We start from the raw sequence: 23,968 nt of genomic DNA on the forward strand, positions 1-23,968 counted from the left end.
TTCCTAACACAAGTGTTTTGAAACAAATTTGCCAGATATTCAGAGACCATTAAGTGGAGGTGTGCTTTTGCACTGCATCCAGAACAGTAGCATATGGATGTTTTCAATCTGTTCTGAACCATGCCAATTTCTGTAGGGATTTTGTCCATTTATACACCACATTCAGTGTGCCTGCAGTAAATGGCACTTTCATGAGAGAATTCCAGCAAAATCTGAATTGTCAGTGAAGTGCTGTTGGTTGAGTAGTACATACCCAGCTAGAGTACACTTTACCATTAGAGGCAGATGGGTTTGGGCCACTGAAACACAAGTTCATAATTCTGTTGGAATGTTGAAGATCCTTTGGTACTTTTTCAGCAGCGGGGGAATGATGGGACAGGAAGGTAATTCTCTAAGTTGCCTGGAGTCCAAATAAGATGAGGCTGCAAACCACAAATCACACTGTAATTTCAAAACCTCATAAAGCTCATTCTCTTAGTAATGACTGCTTTACAGATTTCGAGCATGTCATCCTGAAGATGGTGGTGATGTTTCCAACTGAGTCTTGTGTATAAGATTATACACTGCTTCGCATTTCTCTACAGGAAGGAAGTTAAATTTAAGTGTTTGGTTAAATTAAATAGTTTTGGAATACGTAAACTTTGTCAGTGTTTTGGCAAGGGGTGGGGAGGAGGAAGGGGAGGGAGATTTAAGAGTTTAAAGTAGACAGATTTTTTGGTGCTGTTAGCTGTTGATTCCATTATATTAGTATTTTTGTCTATAGAAAATTATAAGTAGCTATAAAACATGTACCTTTTAATATATTGGATATTTCAAGCATTTATTTGCATAATTCTGTCCTCCAAAGGATTACTATTTTAAGTCATGACATCAGAGCATGTCTTTTTGTTGGATTTTTTACCTGATAGAAAATTCAGTGTCATTTTCACAGAGTATCTTTTCCATGCTATAATTGAATGTTGACTCCTTGTGTCACTCCAGGAAGTGGCAAAAAGAACGTTTGAAGGACAAAGAACATGAAACAGCTGAGGAACTTTCTGAAGAAAGCGACGTTGAATTTGAAGAGGGTTTCAAAGTACCAGGATTTCTCTTCAAAAAGCTTTTTAAGTATGTATTGTGTACATTATTTTTATATTATGCTGCTGTATGCTGTTAATAATATTAGTAGTAATAGTCATGGTGAGTTCCAGATGCCCTTTGCTGTAACTTTGACTTCAGTGAACGAACGATGCCTCAACTTTTACTTCAATTGTTTCAGTAGGATTCTTCCTTTAAAAAAGATTTCAGGATCAAACTTCAATGTAATTAACTTACTGTGAGCACAAAATGCAATTACATGAAAATACAGATGATAACTGGCTGATATGAATATTGTAAATGTGTATTAGCTGAACTATGAATTGAGAAGCTCTCCTTGTCTATTTTTATAAATGCTTTCTTTTATTGATACATGCTTGCTCCTAATAAAGGTGTGGAGTGGTAGAACAACTTTACTTTGAAACATAAGATGTTGGCAAGATGTGATAAAAGAAAAAAACAAGAAATACCATGTTTCTCTAATTGGGTGGAGTGAAATTTTCTGCCAGTAAAAAATATGAACAACTTTTTCTTTAAGTAACTACTCAAAGTATTTTCAAAGTAACTACTTGTAATTCGTATGAACATTTTGCCAGGTAAAATTTTAAAATATAGAGAGTGAATTCTTAATTCCTCTGGTAGATGGAAAGCACACTACAATTCATTCTTTAGTTATTTAATGCTTAATTACAGATTTGGACATAACTGTTTTCTGTTTCAGTTTTTTAAAACACAGTGCCCTGTGATGCTTTCAAGTTCATCTCAAAAAGGCTAATGATAAACGACAGCCCAAACAAGCTAGCAGCTGACCAGTTAACTTCATCCATAATCTCTCCCTTAAATTTCATGCATAATGGGCTTGAATTCAGTTTTGTTGGCAACATCTCACACAGCAGGAAAAACATCTTCTCTTTCAAAGCAAACTCTTAGAATCTTACTGTAGTAGAAAGCCCTGGTTTATAATGGGTGTGCGTGGTATCCCTTCCAAGAGAACCACTTAGTCTTGACCTCAAAGAAATTATTACTGTTGTCCTGTAGTCCTCAGAAGGAAAGCACTAGCTCTGAAATGGGATTGAATTAATGACTTGGTTGCTGGGACCATACAGAGCCAATATGTGGTCTCCAGTTGTTTATGCGATGGTACTGCACAAGTATTCATCTTGAGGACGGATGTGTGGTCTGAGCAACCCGAAGGGAAATGAAATAGAGTAGTCACTAAAAATTAATCTTGAAGATGCAAGCCTCACTAATGAAGGGTATCCCTGCAAGCATGAGTCAGTTGGCAAAACTTCTTAAGTGGTTAGAAAGATCAATTGAGTTGAATGATTTGTCTGACTTGTAGCTTAAATGCTGAAATCTCCGATGTAGGAAAGCCCATAGTCAATAGTCATAAAAAACTGTTGAGTTCTGAGCAAGTTTAGTACAAAACATGGAAGTATATTGACCCATGGATACGTATAGCATGTACTTTAAGTGATCTTCCTGCATAGTTAAAGTCCAAAGAAGTTAGCTCATGCTGGAAGTAGGAGACCCCCAGGTCTGTTCTTTGGTAAGCCTGTTAAAGTGGACAATCAGTTTCTTCCCTGCACACTTGTCTGCTTTGATGAACGTTGAGCAGGAATAGCATTGATACTGCTGTGGAACAAAACCAAGCAGAGCTGCAAACATTGCCTTATCCTGCCTGCACTAAGCCTGAGAGAATGTTCTCTGTATGAAAAAGGAAACAGGCTTCATCATTATTTGCTTCCAGTGTGTGATTTCCCTGATAAATCTGAAACACAGTTTTGTCTCTGCAACAATGCAGCTGAACTCTGGTAGCTACTGTGGTGAATTTTGAGGGATGCATCACAGCATGATTGCTCATGTGAAAAACAGGCCAATATAACTATTTTGGAAGACCAGCAGCACTTTTATTTACTTCCAGAATATTTTTGGAATTAAAAAAAATTGGTGCAACAAAAGTGTAAGGTTGAAAAAAATTAATTATCTTTCCATATAACCACAGAAAATGGAGGAGGATGTGTTCCTTTAACTTTTGCATAGTTACAATTATTGCATGTTTATATGATTATACAAAGAAAGCACCTGCATCTTTCATGTTTTTAAATAACCACAGAGCAGAATTTTTCACAAGCTTAGTTATCCACGGGGAAGCTTTCTCAGGAGAAGGAAGGAGAGGGAGAAATATGCTTATAAATTCATCTAATTTTAAAGCTCTGTATGTAATCCTAAAAAATAATACAAATTTATATCAGGAGGTTATTGAATGGTTGTCTTCTGAAGAGACATGCTGAACATTAGTCTGGGGGAGCAGCTTATGACTGGAATTAGGCTTATCTTCAATTCTTTAATGTTTGTCAGAAAATGTTTTGTCTTCATAAAATGTAGCAATGATAGCATCTTAATCCAATTATAGCTAATCTTGCAAGTTATTTCATAGTTGTTCTATAGATTGCTGCATTTTAAGGTGAATTAATTTCTAATAAAAGGGTTTCTTAAGGGCTTCATGGCATAATGCTTTTGAGACACCAGCAGATAGTGTGATGTCGGAACATTAGATGTGTTCTTCGATCATCTTTTTTTAACTACTCAAGCCATTTGTTTGTCTCCATTTAGCATTCTCTAAATCCATACCAAACTCACACAAATTGATTTTTAATAGTACTTTGTAGACACTAGTGTTGTTAGCTGTCAGTAGTCCTAAATATTATTTGTTCAAGGATGGAAACAGGATTTTGAAATGCACACAAGAAATCACCTAAAATGAACAACCCTTATTTAAAATTAAAGTGTTTTGTTCTTTGCTGTGCTCTGCACTCCAGAAATGTGTACCATCAAGAAAATTATCAGTAACCTTTTTTTTCCCTGTAAGTTACAGGGCACTGAGGTGCTGAAACATTTGCATCTTTTTTTTTTTTTTTTAATGGGATTTAAAGATATGTTTTTTCATTTATTTCTTTTGTTTTCAATTTAACCCCCACACATGGTGTGTTATTCTTACTAGGCTCACTATTTCATATTGTTATAAAAAGGTATGTCCTAAAGTGATTCTTAGTCCAGCATCGTATCTTCACCTTTTTAGCTTGCCATCATAAAGCTTGCTTTCTAGTCCACTTCTTTTAAGTGGAATGTGTTTTACATTGTTGCTTGTACAATTTCCAGTGAAGGACTGGGAGTAGAAACTTCTCTGATGCTCTCACATAATGGTCTGCTGTATCCCATGCACTGCTGTAGTTTCTATTGCTTAGCCTTGATTTTTTTCTTCATTGAAAGAGACTAAATGTTATTAAATAAATTTATGTATAAAAAAAGCATGGTTTGGTAGATCTGATCAGTTTTTGTAGTGGAGTATGAAGTCAGTACCCATTACAAGTCAGTCTTTTCCTTCAGTTCAAGGTATATGTTCCAAATAATATTATTTACTAGACCGTTGTATGTTGTCTTTTCTGAAAAGATAATGCTTCATAAGAGTAACTTTCCAAGTTGCTTTTAGCACTTAAAATATATATGAAATAAAATACCCTCTAATTACCATGACTATCAGTTTAATTAGAAATGTTTTAGTGTTGCATAAAGAACGAAAGTCACATGTAATGTCTGAATGCATCAAAAATGTATGACCTAGTAAATACAGCACTCATGTAAAACACACATCCAGCATGTTACTGTAACTGGTATAAGAACCTTGCCAAATGATTAATTCATGAGTACTTTCTGTTATGATCTGTATTATCAAACATTTGCCGTCTTCTTTTTCCTTGTTTTAGGTACCAGCAGACAGGTGTTAGGTGGCTTTGGGAATTGCACTGCCAGCAGGCAGGAGGAATTCTGGGAGATGAGATGGGATTGGGCAAGACCATTCAGATAATTGCCTTCTTGGCAGGTCTGAGCTACAGCAATATGAGGACTCGTGGTTCAAATTACAGGCAAGTGCTTCTGTGCAGACTGTCAGTCTGTGGAGCTCAATTAATATTTCATCAGATGTATTACTGGTGGAGGAGGGTCCTGTGAATTATTAATGACATTTCAATTACAATATTCCTTTAATTCTTTTAGTGGGGGACATCAAAGGAAAAATTTTACGAGACAATGGAGCTGTAGGGCAGGAAAAATTAAACATGTAACACTTTTAATGAATTCCAGGCATTGATGCTTCATTTTGCAGATGAGCCACGCTAGATATTTTGGGTCAATACAGTGTCTAAGGTTACCTTCCACAAATGGATTGTTTACAAACTCAATTACATTAATATCAGTAGTTTACACAATATGGAATTTTAAATTAGATGTAATACCTTTAGTTCCATTTATTAAATTTTACATTAAAATATTTGTTCTGGCAAGCCACCAGGTAAATATTTTACAGGAAGTAGCAAGCTGATTTGCAGTGAAAGTTAGAGTTTCTGATGGGCAGGGAATTATCCATGCCAAAAATTAGTAGTAAGAGTAAAACCAATAAGTTATACAGCAGAATTTCCATCAGTTTTTGGTTTTCTGTTGTTGCTTTTCAAAACATACGCTACTGTGACTGGCCTTTCTTACAAGATATTTTATGGTTTTTTGTTACTGAACAATGCTTTAAAATTTCTTTTTCATAGGTGAAATTACTGGCAAGACACTTGTTTGTGTCCTCGGATTTGCAAATGCACGCATGAATAGTACTTGATTTTTTTACTTCTGTTGGCCTGTATACCTGATGTAAATAGCTACATGAAACTTAGCAACTATCATAGTACTGTCCCAAACAAAAATAATTACCTCTATATAGAGGTATGTTTAAATTATGTTCAGCTTGTACATGGATTGTAAAATAATGCTTTAAAGAGAAAATATTCCTGTTTTTTCTCCAGTTGCTTCTTAATAAAGCCTTAATATAAAAAAACCCCACAGGTCCTTCATCACTCAGGCCAGTTGATTTACTTTAATATGGCTGCCTGGTTAAGGATGCTACTGTCCAGATTATTTTATATTCCCTACCCCACTTGGGAGGCCAGTGAGTTGATGGAAATCCTTCAGGGACGTCTCTTGACGCTTTTAAATAGTGTGAAACTACAGTAAAACTTTGAAAAGGCCAAAATCAATTTGCCCACCTAAGTTGCAGTGTTCTTTTTGCATGGAAGATAATGTGTTGAATTTCTTGTTTTGGCTGGTGCATGTCATTGAGTCCATCATGGTAGTGATTCCATGGGAGGAAACAAGGTTTAATATATTGGTGAAGTTTGCTCTGATTTTGCTTGTGTGCTGTAAGGCAGACAGTCTAAACTACTTGATCTTTCCTAGTCAAGTGTTATCCTCCCCTGGACTGAGAAGGCAGTAATCCTGGTAGCCAGTAGTACTGGTTAACTTGTTTCTACTTGAAAGAGTGCGGTCTGATAGGCAGGAGGCTTTCTGGGCAGCCCCTGCTGCAAAGCCAGCACTAAGAGTGGACAAAGTTGTGTTGCCCACTCTGTGTGTCTTCCAGACTAGCTTGGGCCTCGTTACCTTGGTGTGTAACAAAAACCTTTTCACTACAGGCTTGGCTTCATTTATTTGAGACATCAGATGAGAAACTGACAGAAAGTTTATACACCGATTATTTACCCATCTGTGCTCTTCAGGATACTGAGACATAAACATAAACAGCTCAATCTCTACTTTGAGTGGCAGAGATTAATTTCCATGGTGCTTAGGTAAATAAAAATCCATTGCCCCAGAAAACATATATGGCTCTTGCTGCCCTGGTCTCTTATTTTTGCTAGGATTTAGTTATTGTTTCAGCTTGAAAACATGATTTGCCAGTCCTTGGCAATATTTGGTTATAATGAAACATGTTTTCCTCCACTAATTTTTTGTGTATTTAAAGATTATAAATACAGTATAAATACAGCTTCCTTTTTCTTGGTAGCAAGTTGCAGGAATAGATCTTATGTGCAATTCTAATTGCATCCAATTAAATAACAACAAATAAAGGATGCTTGTGAGTTTGGGCTTTATAAACTAGAAGCAACAGAAGAAAGAGATTTGGATATATTGATCATACGTGATATTGACCATAAGCTATCAGTACAATGTGTCTGTGAAAAAAGGACAGAATACAATATGGCAATATATTTGGAGTAAGAATAGGACAGCATTGTCTTTGTACAAGACACTAGTAAGACTTTAGTTTTGAATTTTTTAGTGCCACCTTTGTTCAAGGAAAGCAAATATAAATTGAATGGGCAGCAGAGCGAGTCTTGCAGTGTTGCAGTGATTAGAAGAATGAAGGATGCCTCCTAAGTGTGGCAAGCAGAAGTATATGATTTGTTTAGTTTTGTGAAACAGCTCAGACTGGAAGAAACTAGATGACTCTTTTATATAAATAAATAAAAGGTCTCAAGAGAATAATAAAATGTTGGCTAGTGCAAAGTGGTTAGAGTCAGACTAGACACAGAAGAGTTTTCACACAGCCAAGTGGAGGGAGAGTGGATTTTCTGAAAATTGATTCAAGGAGGTGTAAACTCTTTGTGTAAGCTGAGGGGGGAAAAAAATCTGGATAAACCCTGCATGTGAGCTTGTGTGATACAGACCAGGGGAATAAACAGTGGTGTTTTGTTACTACCCACGAGGAGTGAGAAACTAGTATGTTCTGGGAAGGCTGGCTTTCTTGCTGTAGATATTTTTAAGAGCAGTAGCAGGGTTATTTGGATTTGTAGCATAGTTGAAGCTACTCTCCAAGTTCTTATTTCCCTTTGGATTGCTGGGAGTTTTTTAATTAGACCATGTAAGGTTGTGTTCTAGTATTTTATAATAAGCAACATCCAGGTTGTTGTATATGTATAAGCTTTTAATAAAGAATATTATTTCTTCATGTCAGCAGTTTCTGAAGGCATTAAGGGGTTTGTTGTTTTTTTAAAGTGGGGTGTTGCTGGTGTGTGAGAAATCTTTTATTGCTATCAGTATGTGATCTTGAATGTATACTGTGAACTTCTGCATTGTTTATATATTACCACTTGGATAGTACATAGACAGGCACAGGTCAGTGTATGAAAACTGAAGCTATTGCCTTTGTTTGCAAAGTCATTTTGTTCCATTTTTTTAAAGAGCAAATATATTTGAAAAGTAACTGCTAGTAACCACTAGTTAATGTATTTCTTACATGATTGTTGATATGTATTTGTGGCAGCGGTATTTTTTATTTGGCTAGTGTGCAAAAGATTTTTCCCTTCATAACCTTAAGAGCAACTCTCAACTTAATATACAGAAAGACTTTGTTTCAGACTTCTTTAGTAATTCTCAGAAACAATAATATAATTATGAATAAGAAACTTATGAGACAGTTTGAGCCAAGCTCAGATCTCAACTTCCATGGATAATATAGTCTGCCACTTTAGAATCCTTCTCTTATGTATAAACTATGGTGATGAGAGTAGAGTATATTACCAACATGAAGCAGAACACCTGTGTATAAGTCCATTTGTGAGACTCTAGCTACACATTCTGTATAATAGAAGTAATAAAATAATTGCTTGTTAATGATTTCTTTTTGCCTGTAGAAACAGCAGTCACTAAAACGTGATTTGTAATATCACAGGAGGAAGTTCCCTTATGCCATATTGTTTGGAGCTTTTCTATTCCTGTTTATCTTGATAGATGCATCCATTAACTGGTCAATGAGTAGAATCTTTTAGCAGTACCCTCTTCATCTTCCTTTAAAAAACAGACTTCCAGGAAAACAAATTGCCAATTAATTTCCATAGCTCTCATATTCCACTTCAGCTGTTAAATATGTCATTTTAATATGTGTGTATTTTAATGAGCCACTTAATACAGATTATTTATTTCACATTAAGGGTTTTTTTATTGAATACTCTATTTTAGGTACCAGGGATTGGGTCCAACAGTGATTGTTTGTCCAGCTACTGTGTTGCATCAGTGGGTAAAAGAATTCCACACTTGGTGGCCTCCATTTAGAGTCGCTGTGCTCCATGAAACTGGTTCTTATACAAAGAGTAAGGTAATGATTGACATCCATTTTGTAATTCCAGAGGCTTCTTTTTTTTTTCTTGTTACTAGCAAAAAAAAAAATGCCCTGTTGCTTAATGCTTCTGTGTAGGAAAGAGCTTGTGCCCTTTCTCTGAATGTCTTAAAAGAACAAAATGTTCATTGTCTTGTGTAGATTTCGTAGTAAACTGGACTAAAAGGGGGATGACATGGAATGCACGTATGTTATGATAAAGACTTGTATTGCCTGAACAAATTAAGCATAGTAACAGGTTTCTTGCTTGAGCTTTCCTTGTGCTCTAGTCCATGCTAGGAGTTTGTGATGGGACTGCTTGTACACCAGTTAAATGCTTGTAGCACTTGTGAATTCTCTTCTTGCATTTCTGTGCATCACTATGTCATTGATGTGATATTTAATGTGTGTTGTAGTGCTAGGTCTGGTTTAGCAAGCTGCAGCTTTCCCTGGGAGCTCAGCAGGGCTGCTTAGGGCAGAGCGAGCATTTCACCCTCCCGTAGTCCTTTTCCGACGGCTCTGCGCTCTTGCTCCAGCAGCCATCAGCCTTGCAACCAGTGATGGTGAAAGAGGCAAGAAGGGGCTCTCCATCAGGGACCTTTAATGGTTACATCTTGTCCCAGCACCCCCAGAGGCAGAGAGACCTCGTGATCCGGGCGCAGGGGGGTTTTCTCAGGGGCTCAGGGCTGGTACATGGGCAGAGTTGGGGTACAGGAACCAGTAGGGAGAGCCCGAGGGAGTGGCCAGGACTAGGGGCAGGGGAAAGTGGGGGAACAATATGGGATCAGAAAAGCAGTGGGTAAACAGATCACCACAAATGTGGTTTGCGTGCATGGGCAATTTCTCTGCAGTTGGTTGCTGTCAGTTGATGTCGCTTAGTCTCATTTTCTTTAATGACAGAGTTACTTCATTAGTTTTCATTGTTTCAAGCAGAGCCCTTTCTGTGTTTCAGTTTTCTGTGTCAGTCTCTTCATATGCATGTTCTTTGTCTGTTTCTTAAGCTGGAAAGTCTGACTTGTCTGAAGTTTCAAACTTTGGTACCTTGCAGGAACAAAACAAGGAAAACTTAGATTTTTATTTTCCCCTAGCCTTATATTTCAGATGCTTAAATGGATTTTTAGGATTCAGCAAAGCATTTTAAAATTTCTCTTTAAATATTTATTGAATTTCTTGTAATAACATTAAGATTATATGGTGCTTAATTGCACTTGATTAAACGTATTCTGAAGTAATTGATGTAGTTACAGTACATGGCAAAAAAGGAGTAGCACACTCTAATGTGCTAATAGCTTCCTGTTGTTCAATTAACTTGGTGTGTTTTCAAGCCCTAAAAGTCTGTTGACCTCAATAACATGGTTGCATGTCTTCCTAAATTAAATCATGCGTGCTTATTTTGGGCTGTTGGTTAATTAATGGACTTGACAGACTGACTCAAATTTTTCCATCTGCAGGAATAGTCAGGTTTTCAAGATTTCATTGTTATCCTTCAAATGCATATTCAACAACTTAAAGATGTTAGCACTTTCAAGCAGATTTAGAGAACTGAACCTAATGCCTCATCTTCTAAGAGCTGCAAAAATGCTTTAAACAAGTGTCACTGCTGATAAGGTCTTAACCTCATGCACATTTTTTTCCTAGATGCCTCTTAATCAGAGAAGAGCAAGCTAACCCAACTTTCCCATTCTAGTTCCCCTTTTACCTGCAATAAAAGTTTGCCACAAATTAGCATAAGTAACACTTGTACACTGAAAATATATCATAAAATACAGGATGGGTGATTTACTCCTGCCTAGGATTTATTTTCAATATACATTCTTTATGAATACTTTAGTGCTGATCTGATCTTAACAGCAATTCCATCTGCTGATAACCTATGGCATTACAGAAGACCACTTTTACATATCTTAACTTTGTAATACTCATCCAGGGACCATCCAGCCCTTATGCTCTGGCATAATACATAAAAGAATAAGTAAGTTAAAGAATATCAAAGTAGTGGTTAGACTGCATAAATTTTTTGAGATTAAATTTACATGGCTAAAAGCCAGCTCCCTGTTCACCTGTGGACTCAGTGTTGCAGAGGCCTGTTGGGAATTAACCAGGATTCACCTGTTCTATTAGTTTATCACAGTTTATCACAAAGTAAATGAGAAGATTTTTGTGCTGGACAGCTCCAGGAGAGGATTGGGGAGCTGAACTTTGTTACCAGCTTTGGAGTGAGAAAGGTCATTTCAGCCTCTGAAGGGGTTACAATTTTCTGAACCAGTGGAGGAACATAATTGTTCTCCAGACTAACTGGACATCAGACAGTGAAGATACTAATGGATTTTGAGGACCACCTTATCATGTAGTGGTTGGCCAGGAGGTTGTGGTAAAACACAGCATGCAGCTTGTTCTCTGCAGGTCTGTGAAAGAGTCTCTACAGGTCTATGAAAGAGGAGCAGGTGATTTCTAAGGAGCAAAGAATAATTGTAAAACTATTGAATTAGAATTTTGGAGAAAAAGGGTTAAGCAATGATAGATGTCCCATAAGGCAAGACAGTATTTCATAGCAGAAACAGACAACAGCTGAAGTTTCACTTGATAAAATTTAAGTTGATATTTTAGGTGAGATGGATGTACATAATTTTTACCAAAACATTGTCAGGAATCCTGATATCTTAGGAAATACTAAATCTTTCAACATCGGTGAAATTATATGCCTTTATGAATAGGCATTTTCTGGTGTACCTTCTAAGATACACAAGCATTGATGCAAGAGCCTGTTTCCCAGTTCTTCAGAGTTGCCCACAGAAGTATTTCACTTGACAGTGAAGAGTGGGGAAGACATCTGTTCTGATTGTTTCATCATAAATTGATTCTAGGCAACACTTCCCACATCTGTTCAGTTAGTGACACTTCTTTATTGTTACAAATGGACTTTGACCAATGCGGTAAGTGAAAAGCTCACTGATTTTTACCTTTTTACCAGTCCATTTTGGTTTTCTTTGCAAGCAGTTACAGGATTTTCACAATAATAGTATGAAATAGCATCCTGAATTGTGAGCAACAGATTGGCTGCAAACCTTGTCAGCCCATTTCAGCTTAGTCACTGAGACATCTCGCTGCTATAATATTCGTGTGGTTTTTAGCATATGTGAAGCTTCCAAAGAGAGACTGTGTTATTCCTTTTCTAAAATAACAATGATAGAAAATTCTGACAGTAAAAGAGGGAAGTGTAAATTTCCAGTTTCACCCCTTGGACTATGACTAATTTAAAGGCCTTCAGCTATCTACAAAGGAAGGCAGATTGCTACTTTAGATGATGAAAGGAAGACACAGTAGCAAGTTTTGAGCTTGTTTAAAGCATTCAGATGAAATGTAAAACTTGCTCTTTTTATTATTATTATTATTATTATTATTATTAATTTTGATTACAGATTATTTAGCTCTTCTATGATGATAAATGTGCTTAAGTTTGAGCAGTAGGTGGAACCACATCTAAGTGATAGTCTTCCCCTGTGAAGTCAGCTTTCAGTTTGAGCAAGGTATGGCATTTGTGGCTAAATGTGTCCTGCAGTGCAGTCTTACGCTGTTAAGCTCCTACTGTGGTTTACACTCAAATCTGATCTGTAAACACTGAGTGCTCTGAGACCTCTAAGCATGAGAGAAAACAAAGAACTAAATCTAATGTAGTGTATCACAAGTGCTGTTCTATTTATGGTATAGAACAGAAGGTAAGGAGAAAAAACTTTGATAGTGTTGGGAAAAAAGCCTTCTTTGCTTCTGACAAGCAAAGAGCTTGTCCTGGTGTTTTAAAACTTCTGTTGGCACATGAGCATTTGTAAATCATAGAATGTAAGAGGCAACATGAACTTTGGTTATCTTGTTCAACATCTCACATATGGCAGGAGGCTGTATTTTTTAAGTTCAAGGCTGAACTTTTAATTTCTTAATCTTTGAAACAGGTATCACCGAGGTTAACAATTCTTTCTGCTGTTAGTCACATACCATTTGTAAATGTGTAACTTTGCATTCCCTTATTCTGGTCAAATGCAGGACACACAATTCAGCCCTAAAAAGTAGTTGTCAGTTCATGATGCTTGCAGCTGTGAAACCATCTACTTGAAGATGACTTTACACATGGAAAATTTTAGACTTTCTAGCCTCACAGTAGAGTACATAATCTACATGTGAAGAAAATAAATTTTGGAGGTTACAGTTACTGGCATGATTTCATATGGAACCTGTATTTTAGCCAAAGGCTCTATTTCTGAGTTAAGGACCAAACTCAGATAAAATTAGTATTGTACTCCAAGAAGTAGCATTCTTGTTAAATATGTACTAAGTGCTTTAGCTCTTTTTATTGCAACTTTTACATTATTAAACATTATAATGTGTTCTTTTGAAGCCTCTTCATGGTGCCATTTATATTTTTTTGTTGGGGCAGGGAAATAATAAAGAGGTTTTATATGTTGAATTTATGAATCCCCAGGCCTAATGGTTGGTTATGAGATAGTGATAAGCCTGCTGAAGAATGCACTTTTGATTCATAGATGATATATGGTTGTATAAGTGACTAGATACTATCTCTGACTTCACGCTTGCCTCAAAGGTATCTGAATGTTTAGTGAATTTTGTAGTTATCACTAGTCTATTTCTTTAAGTTTAGTCTTAACGTACACACTTCTGTCCAAGAAAATGACCATGTTTAATACATAATATATAAGAGTTCAGAATTGAGGTCCTCTTAAATATTTTTTTAAAGACTGCTTTATCCCAAAAAAGATAGACCTTATTAAGCATCAGTCCAAACAGTGGTCCTGGTTTTGTACCTTCAGAAGCAAACTTATAGGTACAGTGAGGTACCAACAGGAAAAAAGTATTTGCTTGGAGTATGTCCTTAGAATAAATCATAAATCTTTTAGCCTTAAGAAATGGTGCTTGCCAGAAATCATCCAGTCTTTGTACATCTTACGTGGTCCAGTGAAGACAAGGCAACACCCATCATCTTATCACCCAAGGCTGGGAGAAAATACTGTCCCTGAATTGTAAAGGCCTGAAGTACTGTGCTGAACAAAAATGCAAGTTCATAATTACTCAATTTACTCACATGTTCCTCTATTCATTAGCATCAATCAGATAAAGGCCAGAGTGCAGAATTTCAAAATTAGGTAACTGCTGTGTATCTATCTGTGCCAATCTTTTGGCATTAGTAGGATTTGCCTCTCTCAAGCAGACTGTTTTTAATTTAGTGTTAACAGTGCATGACCTGAAATATTTCACTGAAGTGTATTTCCAGAGAAAAAATAAAATTAAGTTAGATGTGCCTTAATCTAACGAAACAAGAACTCTAGACTAAAGAATACATTATAAAATAGGATAAATTATGAAATACCACTCCCTCAAGAGTTTGTATCCAATATTAGATCTGTTAGCATGTTTTAAAATATTTTAAATTATTCCAAGAACTGCACCTAAAGTGAAGGCAACCTTGAAAAAGTACTCAATGCAGTAAAATGAGACTTAGTAAGTGTTGTAGTGTGAGTTGATAGAATTGTGTTGTTGTATTTCTTCATTGTCAGCACAAATCCTTGTTTATTAAAAATTTAGCTTGAAGGAAACTTTAATTAATTACAGGTTCAGTAAATCCTGACTAGGATTCTGCTGTGGTGTGTTTACAGTGAATGGCCTTCATGTGCCTGTGTTTCACTTCTGTTCTCCCTGCTACCTGACAACGTGATTTATGGCTGTTGTTTTCTACCAGTCCACTGTTTGCCCTCTAGGAGGGATTGGTCTCTTGAGCCTCCATAATAACAGCAGCACTTTCACAAAACATCTTTTAATGACAAGAGTGTAGCATTCTGTAAGTCAGGCTAATTGCAGACATACCCTTTTAATTGCAAAAATTAGGAGAGGTTACATATTTTACAAGCTTTTAATTTTAAATCACCCGAGATGATTTGTCTTAAGTGTTTGGGTAGAGGTGTCTACAATATTCTATGATAGACCATTGCTGAGACTCAAGAAAAGTTGCAGACTGTGGATAATATACCAGGTAGAACTAAGCTTTAGATGTCCACACCTGCAGAGAAATCCTACTTTGTCTGAAATACAAATTATTCTAAAGATTACTTATTCTTTTGAGACTCATGATATCAGCATTAAATAATGTGTTGATGATAATCAGAAAGCAGATATTCTTGAACAGTTAAAAGAGTTTTTTGAATCTTCAGGTACGTGTGAGCAAGTAATTTTACAATAAAAGATCATGGATATTGACACCATCTGAGTTTTTGACACGGGTTTTTCCCTTTTGTTTGGTTTTTCTAATTGTTTTTTTGTGGGTGGTTTTTTTTCTTAAAGATACTTCTGGTAATAAGGGGTTTGTCTTTCCTTTAGCAAATGTGGTGGTGATTGTACTTTCTTGTTTTCCTGTCTCATCATCTGCTGTTTGAGTCTTCTAGATTTATATGTGGAGGATCAATGCAATAAAGATGAGTCCTGAACACTGTCAAAAGTGACATAGACTGTTCCTGCCCTACATAACTTGCAGCTATAAAGGCTAGTTAAAACTTGGGGAAAGGTTAAAGCTTACAAGAGAAGCACAAAATTTGAAGACTGATAGCAACTATATTAATCCTATTAATGAGAATGTTTACACAGAATTTAGGATTAAACAAATAGATTTTTGTGTTTGTTTTTCAGTATTGCATTTGTTTAATTTTCCTCTAACATTCTTAATCTTGCTTGCAGTACGCAAAGCTGGGTTTGTGAAGTGAATATAGGAGAACTTGAAGAGACCAGTTACCTGAAACAAATCCAATGTTTGTTTTTTCAGACATTGCCTGTAAAAAATTAAAAATAAAAACCACTGTTTCCTTCTGACCAGGCTTTCATTCAAATTCTGATTTGCTATAACACAGTATTCAAGTGCTTCATTCTTTGACAGAGGAGCTAAGAATCATATAATCAAAATCTTGCCTATACTTACTTTCTTTGCAAAGTAAATTATAGATCTGCTTTTAGAATACTTTTTCTATGTACCTTGGATAGCGAATCTCTGTGTGTGTAGTTCAGGAGGTCTGAGAATTCTGCCTCACTGACAACGTGCACCTTTTGCTTTTAGGTGAAATTAATTCATGAAATCGCTTCCTGCCATGGAATTTTAATTACGTCTTACTCGTACATTCGACTGATGCAGGACAACATCCACACGTATGATTGGCATTATGTCATTCTGGATGAGGGTCACAAAATCCGAAATCCAAATGCTGCAGTCACACTTGCATGCAAGCAGGTACTTTATAAAAAATAAATTTAAGTGCTCTGGAGGGAGGTTCCAGTATCTAATAGCCTATCATAAAAATATATGTTTGATCATTAATAAAGAATAAAAGCATAAATCACAATGGTCTGTATTTGACTATTTAACTTACTTAACATTTTTAATGAATTTACATGGGTAAATTTACAGAAGTATTGTGGAGGAAAAAAAAATTAGAAATTTTAAATTGCACAGTAATTTACCAGTAGGGATAAATGTCAGATTGCTGGTGTGAATTTTCTGCTAACAGTACATGAACAGTGTATTGCAGAAACCTGTACTTTTTATGAGTGTGAGGTCACATATTTTGACACAAGAATTTATTGGTGGTGAAATTGAATATCCTCTGAGGCAGGAGGCAGGATACACCATGAGCCATGAAAATAACTTTCTTTTGTGGTTTTTTAATAGTTCCGCACACCCCATCGAATCATCTTGTCTGGCTCCCCTATGCAAAATAACCTAAAGGAGCTCTGGTCCCTTTTTGACTTTATATTCCCAGGAAAACTGGGAACACTACCTGTGTTCATGGAGCAGTTTTCTGTCCCGATAACCATGGGAGGATATTGCAATGCCTCTCCTGTCCAGGTAAATGCATCCAAAATAGCATTTTGCTTGAAGGAAACTCTTCCAACTCTTACTGTTGTTTCTAAACTGACTTCTAAATGTACTTAATGCTGTATGTTCTAGACACTAACCCAAGAAAGAGTTGTGTGTGAGCGTTTTACTGCTGGTTGTGTAAAAAAACCATTCAACTGAGACTGTTTCATTTATACAGGAGTGCAGCTTGTATACAAGGTTTTCTTGTCAAAAGCCCTAAAGTTTAAGTCATTAGAAGTATTCTTTGATATGAAGTAAAGATAAACAAACTGGGGTGGGAGGCTACTGATCCTGCATTTTGATGTATTTAAATAGAACTTTCCTGTTTGCTATCAAGCTTTGGCAAATTATGCAATAAGAGGAATCCTTAAATCCAAACTGAAAACAGTTTTTATTTTAAAAAGCTCAATTAGGTGTTGGAAGTCTGTAAGTAGATAAACTAATTTTGAAAGCAAAAAATTATCTGGGAAATTATTATTTAAATAAGTCTCTATTAGTCTTTGTAGTTGTGGTTCTCAGTATTGATGGCAGGCTGTTGTATTGATTTCTAATTAGATGACAAATTGTCTGCATCATAATCTGCAGACTAAGTTTTGTATAAATGCTAATAAACTTGTATCCTTTTAACTACTGTTTGTAATGTTTTGCATGCATTGCTAAAGTTTTCTTTTCAAGTTCAAGTACTTCTCTTATATAAATATTAGTAAATTACTAAGTTGGCTTTTGAATTGTTTTTTTAATATCAATAATTTATTCTGCTGTTTGCTTTGCTTCAAGACAAATTAAGGTATTTTTAGCCATTATGTACAGTTAATACCTATCTCACACATCCATTACCCATTATAGAACCATATGCTCCCTTTAGGGCTGGAGTGACCTTTAGTTTCTGTGATCATGGGGATTTTCTTGTACCCTTTTTTTTTGAAGTCTCAAGTGAGCACTAATCTTCACTTATTGTCCAGTAACCACCACTGCTGCAGGCTTCTTTTTTGATCTTCAGTATATGCATTAGCTACTTTTTCATGAGGATTTTGGTTTTGTACCGATTTATACTCACTTCTTTCTTTGGTTTCTAAATTAAATATCTTACTTTTCATCTCTTTTAAAGACAAATCTGGGGTATCTGAGGAAGCCTTACTCAATTTTATTGTTGCTAACATGAATTTTATTGCAACTCGTGTTGAACATGTAACTGTAGATCCATGTAAAATAAGCTATCTAATTTTATTAGGATTTTCCTCTTGTTAATTATGTAATTTTGCTAGTTGCTAAAATTAATATCAAGAATCAAAATACAACTTGTGCCTTTTCTTCCTTTTTTCAGGTAAAAACTGCGTACAAATGTGCCTGTGTGTTACGGGACACCATAAACCCCTACTTGCTGCGAAGAATGAAGGCTGATGTAAAAATGAGCCTTTCGCTTCCAGATAAAAATGAACAGGTTTGCTTAGTTTCACTACTAGATCTGAGTCCTCTCCCTCCCCAAAACTCAGTCTTGCATGAACATTTGGAAATAATCTGTGCTAGTAGCAGATAAAATGCTGGTTTAACTAAAGATAAGGTGCAGAGCTTTCAAGATTCATGTTCTTTCACCAGTGTTCGGAGTATTAAATGATCGCTGCCTTGCAGGGTCTGTATGAGTTCACTCATCTAAAAAGCAAAGGATAGATGAAGTGTAGTCAGGGCTATTTAATACTGTCCCTTAGGTCTCAAGTGCATTGAAATGAGTTGTCTGTCTGTTTTCTTTTTTACAGCAGGAAACAATTAAGCATTGTTTCCTATTGTAGAAAGAATAATTTGGGCAGCAAATAATAGAGAAATACTTGGTGGCAGTTGTACATAGTGCAAGCTAGCTGGCCTATACATTCTAATAAATTTCCAGAATATTAGCCTTGTGGTGTAAAACTTGTTTGCTTTACTAAAAGGTGGGATGTTTCTTTAGGAAACATTTTCATTCAAAGTAGAGGAGGTTGAAAGTATTAGTTAACTGAAATTGCTACAAATACTCACTTGTAGTAATTATTAGCTGCTTCTTCAGGCTTCAGTGCTTCAGGGTTTCATGTTCTGTCCTCAGTCCTTTCCTGTCTTCTCCTTCTAAAAGAGAAGTAGACATGTTAGTCTTTGTAAGACAGTGCTGAAAGGTACATAATTAAGGAGTAGGTCATACTGTGTATATGCAGTCTAATGATCTTTTTTAACCAATTTTTTTAATTTCCATATACTTTAAAGAGTCTGGGCTACTTAATCTAAAGAATGGGATCATAGTTTAAACAAATTTGATTTTTGCTTTTGTCAGTTATAGGCCACTATATCAGTTTGATTTAGAGCATCGTTTTGGGTGCCTTGCAGGATGCAAGGAAGTGATTTTGTACCATTTTAGCCCATCAGAGCACCTGAGAAATCATATTTCATGCTCAAGGTCTAAAGACAGGACAGATCACATCTGCTAAACTTCTAAGAATTTGCAAGTTGCAAGGGATGTGACAGACACACAATGCAAAGATTTTACTATGAACATAGCTTTGAAAGATTGTTAATGTTGCACAGTTACCTCATTAAAATTAGAGAATGACAGCAGTTGAAAAACTAAAACAGTTTGGGGGAAAATGTAACTGCTGTGAAAAGAGCACATAAAACCTCATGAAACTCATCTTAATTATCATGTTCATTCTCTAATTTTTTTTTTATTATTTCTTATGATTTGCATACAGTATTTTTTAACTTAGCATTTCAGTATGTCAGACATCTGTGAAGTTTCGTTGTAGCACAGGGTAAAATTTTAAAATTCACACAGGTTGGGCTTAAGTGGTTGGTTTGTTTTGTAGGTCCTCTTTTGCCGTTTGACAGAGGAGCAGCGTCAAATCTATCAAAATTACATCAACTCTAAAGAAGTTTACCAGATTCTCAATGGAGACATGCAGGTGGGCATTAAATAAGGATAATGACAGGTAGGGTTTGATAGAGAAAATCATGGCGTGGCCTTTGCATTCTTCTAGCTGGATTTTGAGCAGAAAAGGAAGCAAACACACTGATGTCTGGTCAGCTTTTGTAGTTGTCTACTTTTTTTTCTCAGAAATGTTAGATGAAATATATTCGAGTTAGTGACGTGACCAGGTAAAAGTAGGAAAGGAATGAGCTTCACAATATGTTTGTGATCTTGGGAGCAAATTATGGCTTGTTGGATGACCTGTTGTAGGTAACTGTATGCATGCTTTTAACTAACTGCAGAAGCAAAGCAAAGGAAAAGCTTAGTTAGTCCTGAGAGTACAGTTCAGGTGTGATAACTTTGTGATACAACAGTTGATGATTTCACAGTATTGACAGAAAGCAGGACATGATAATTTCAAGAAACAAACTGGTGGAATTTTTCCTTTTGAATAAGAAAAATTTGACCTTACAGCTAGGGAGGGACTGGTTTTACTAATGTTGAAGTTGTTGCAGAATTCTCTTAACATTGTCACCAGAATAGGCTCATAAGTACATAAAATTTCAGTCATTTTCTTTTGTACTGATTTTTCCTAAAACTTTCCCTGAAACAAATGCTAATATCAAAACACCGTTAAAAACATTGATGGTGAGTGGATAATCTACTGCTTTTTATTTTTCTTGTCCACAACCCCTATAGATAAAAGTATTTGTCATGAAAATAAAAATACTTTTTTCTTAACTTCTTTAGATTCTCTTAGGACTATCAACTTTGAGAAAGATTTGCAACCACCCTGACTTTGTTGCGGATAGTCCCAGAATTTTGAAGAGTGTGCCAGATGCTGAAGCGGAGGATCCAAATCAGTTTGGATATTGGAAACGTTCTGGAAAAATGATAGTGGTAGAATCCTTGCTGAAAATATGGCACAAGCAAGGTCACAGAGTGTTGTTTTTTACTCAGTCAAGACAGGTAAGATGAGCTAATTGTTTTTAGTTTTAGCTATTACTAAAACATGTGTGTGAGTTCCAAAAACACTTGCAATTAGAACCACCTTTTGTAGTGTCTTTCTCATAAAATTAACATCTTATTGAAAAAGTTACTGAAATGACTAAAGTCATTGGAGAATCAGAGACCAGTTCCTAAACTCAGTAAACTTTACTGGAATGACACAGCATTGTGGCAATGGCCTGGTTTCAATATACTGGGTCGAAGCTTGTATCAGTTATACCCCTATCCTACCAGGCTGTCCATGCTGTGTGGTTTCAGGATACAGTTGGTAGTCAATTTGCATGCTCTGTGTAGTGCCTGTGCATGTCTGATCCTCAGAATCAGTCCCTTCAGGACCATAGCACAGGCAGTGACCTTTGTTTGTTTTCCCTGCGTACTCACAATTTTGTCTTCCTTCTGTGGATTTCCTTGGGGTGCTTCACCCCAGTCTGTTTAATTGTCTTGAGACTATGGCCCTGGACTTTCCAAACCAAGCACAAATATTCCACTGCATTCAGCTGTGAAATAGGTTTTTTTTCCCCATTTGCATAAGTTGGTTTTCTGTCATTTAAGAAGGTTTTTTAAGTTTTTGGTTGTCATCGCTTGTTTGACACTGCAGTTAGTACCAGAAATTCTTATACGTTGATCACACAGTTGCACAGTCTTCACATCTGGATTTCATTAAATGTTTTCCATCACCACAGATGATGCAGATACTTGAAGTCTTTGTGAGATATAGAAACTATTCCTACCTCAGGATGGATGGCACCACAGCAGTAGCTTCCAGGCAGCCTCTTGTAACAAGATACAATGAGGTGAGATGTTGCATGCCACACATGAATACATATTAATGAGTATGATTGAGTTCTTCCATTCTGTTTTCTTCTGATTTTAGGTATACTACTTTAGACTGGAGACACAAAACTAGGGAGTTCAGTGAAATGAAACCCCTGTATTTGTGAGAGAGAGGAAAAAAAAAGTCATCACTTCTTTCACACTTAAATTGGGTTTTCTGCTAAAAAAACCCACATCTGAGAAGGGGGGAAAGCAATTTTATTGGATAACAGTAAATGAAATTTAGATCAGACTACTTTTATTTGCCAAAAGAAATACTAGATGAGCAAGGAAATATATTCCTTCTCTTGGCTCCCTTTGCATCTTTGCAAATAATGCTGATGAAATAATCCAGGAAATAATTTTTTTTTTTTAATGTCACATTTTGGTAATTCTTGTTTTAGTAAATTCTCACTTGGGTTACAGGACAAATCCATATTTCTCTTTCTTCTAACAACTCGTGTTGGTGGCATTGGAGTTAACTTGGTTGGTGCTGACCGCGTTATTATCTATGATCCTGACTGGAATCCCAGTGTAGACACACAGGTGAGTTTGGTTTATTACATTCCATTTACCAGCTAAGTTGAAATAAAACTGAAGATGAAATGACATTTATCTCCTCAGATAGTGTTAAAGCACTGTGTTGCTCTTTCCTAAGTTGCTGTTCCCAGCAATGGTCACTTAGGGTGCAGCTCCACATTATGATTACTCCTGTGGCAAAGCCAATTTAAGTGATTCCCACCACATCCCCTTTATGCTGTTATACCTTACCACTGTTCAGTATTGTTGATTCATGTAGTCAGTTACAGTGCAGTCAAAAAAACAGTTCAAATGGCCTGTGTTTCTAAAATAAATAAATCAGATGTCTCTGAAGGGAAAGTACAGCTGTGCAAGCTCTTGACCAGACAGGAGAGGACTGTTGGTGGTGACAATGCAGGGTGAGAAGAGAACAGATGCTGCTCAAATTGGCTTTCTCTCTAGATAATGATATGTAGCTGTGACCTTACAGAGCTGCTCTAAGCTTTTAGAAGTTGTTCACTATCTCATGGTGTGATAAGACTGATTTATCAAATCACGTAGCAGTTACATGGTGCTTACAAGTTTGAGAGGAAAAAACTTTTTTGTAGAAATCCTGTGTAGCTCTGAAATCTGCAAGTGTCTGACATAGAGTGCTCTATATTAGCAGTTGGTTCAAGATGTTTGTAGGAAAGATTTCAGTTAAGTTAAAGAAGAAAAGTTCAAAGGAAAGGTGTGTATTAAAGCTCTAGTGTGAAATTTCCTTCTGGAATAAGTCTATATAAAGTACATATTCTAGGTAAAGGTTCCAATTTTAACATAATCTATTTATTCATAATTTTTGCATAGATTTCTTGGTACAATTGGAGACTTTCTAAATCTTTTTCCTCTCCTGCTGAGTTATCCTATGGTCTGGAAATAACACTTCTTGAAGTATGTGTCAAATGTCCAAACTAAGTTTGAAACAGTGTTATCATTAGCTCTCTGTCAGACACGTTTGAGAGGCTCATGTGTGGTGACCAAACCTTTTGTGTTGCAGGCTCGAGAACGTGCTTGGAGAATAGGCCAAAAGAAAGAGGTGACTGTGTACAGGCTTCTCACTGCAGGTACTATTGAGGAGAAGATATACCACAGGTCAGTCAGAATGATTTCTTGGGTACAGCTGCATGCTCAGGAAAATGTTTGTAACAAATCCAAGGTGGTGTAACAGTGACATACCTGTGCACACTTTACATTGCTTGTAATCCCCAACCTTGGCCATGATGGGCACATCATGGAAAACTTTTAAAAGTTTCTTCTGAGAAATGGAGAACCTTTTTCTCGTACTAGACTCCCAGCTGTGCTGCTCCATCTCTAGCTGCAAGACCCATGTGCTAAATGGCTACTTTACAAGTCTGTTCCAGCAGCTGTGTCCAGCACACAGAATTCACTGTAAAAGAGAGTACGAGGTATGGACAGAAAACAGTGAGCACCTTATTCAGAACATGAGACTCAACAAGTCTGAAATGCAAATTGAAATCATCGAGTTCTTTATAGTCTCCTTGGGATAGATCAAGATGTATGTGGTACATACATCTATTTACTACGGTGCAAACCCAATTTAATTTTATTCCCAATTCATTTCAAAGTGAAAGAATTAAATCCCAATAACTACCGGTCATATTCATGTTATTTATTCCAAAATGTAGCTAAAGCCTTTTAATTTTTTGTATTTCAAAATCAATGAAATCTTTTCGGTTTGCTTTCC

At 36.2% G+C, this 23,968-nt stretch overlaps 1 protein-coding gene across 3 annotated transcripts in view; it reads left to right on the top strand.

Annotated features, from left to right (window-relative positions):
- The window catches only part of ERCC6 (ERCC excision repair 6, chromatin remodeling factor), a 45,946-nt gene that overhangs the window by 15,090 nt on the left and 6,888 nt on the right, over window positions 1-23,968 (top strand). For all 3 annotated transcript variants that reach the window (XM_048311396.1, XM_048311397.1, XM_048311395.1), the window contains 11 exons: window positions 982-1,107; window positions 4,845-5,003; window positions 8,917-9,052; window positions 16,161-16,331; window positions 16,770-16,946; window positions 18,283-18,399; window positions 19,784-19,879; window positions 20,635-20,853; window positions 21,576-21,686; window positions 22,132-22,251; window positions 23,261-23,355. In XM_048311396.1, coding sequence (XP_048167353.1) covers window positions 982-1,107; window positions 4,845-5,003; window positions 8,917-9,052; window positions 16,161-16,331; window positions 16,770-16,946; window positions 18,283-18,399; window positions 19,784-19,879; window positions 20,635-20,853; window positions 21,576-21,686; window positions 22,132-22,251; window positions 23,261-23,355 — 1,527 coding nt within the window. The remainder of the gene's footprint in view (window positions 1-981; window positions 1,108-4,844; window positions 5,004-8,916; window positions 9,053-16,160; window positions 16,332-16,769; window positions 16,947-18,282; window positions 18,400-19,783; window positions 19,880-20,634; window positions 20,854-21,575; window positions 21,687-22,131; window positions 22,252-23,260; window positions 23,356-23,968) is intronic.

This window comes from Corvus hawaiiensis, chromosome 8 (genome assembly GCF_020740725.1).
Source record: "Corvus hawaiiensis isolate bCorHaw1 chromosome 8, bCorHaw1.pri.cur, whole genome shotgun sequence".
In the NCBI taxonomy this organism is placed as follows: Eukaryota; Metazoa; Chordata; class Aves; order Passeriformes; family Corvidae; genus Corvus; species Corvus hawaiiensis.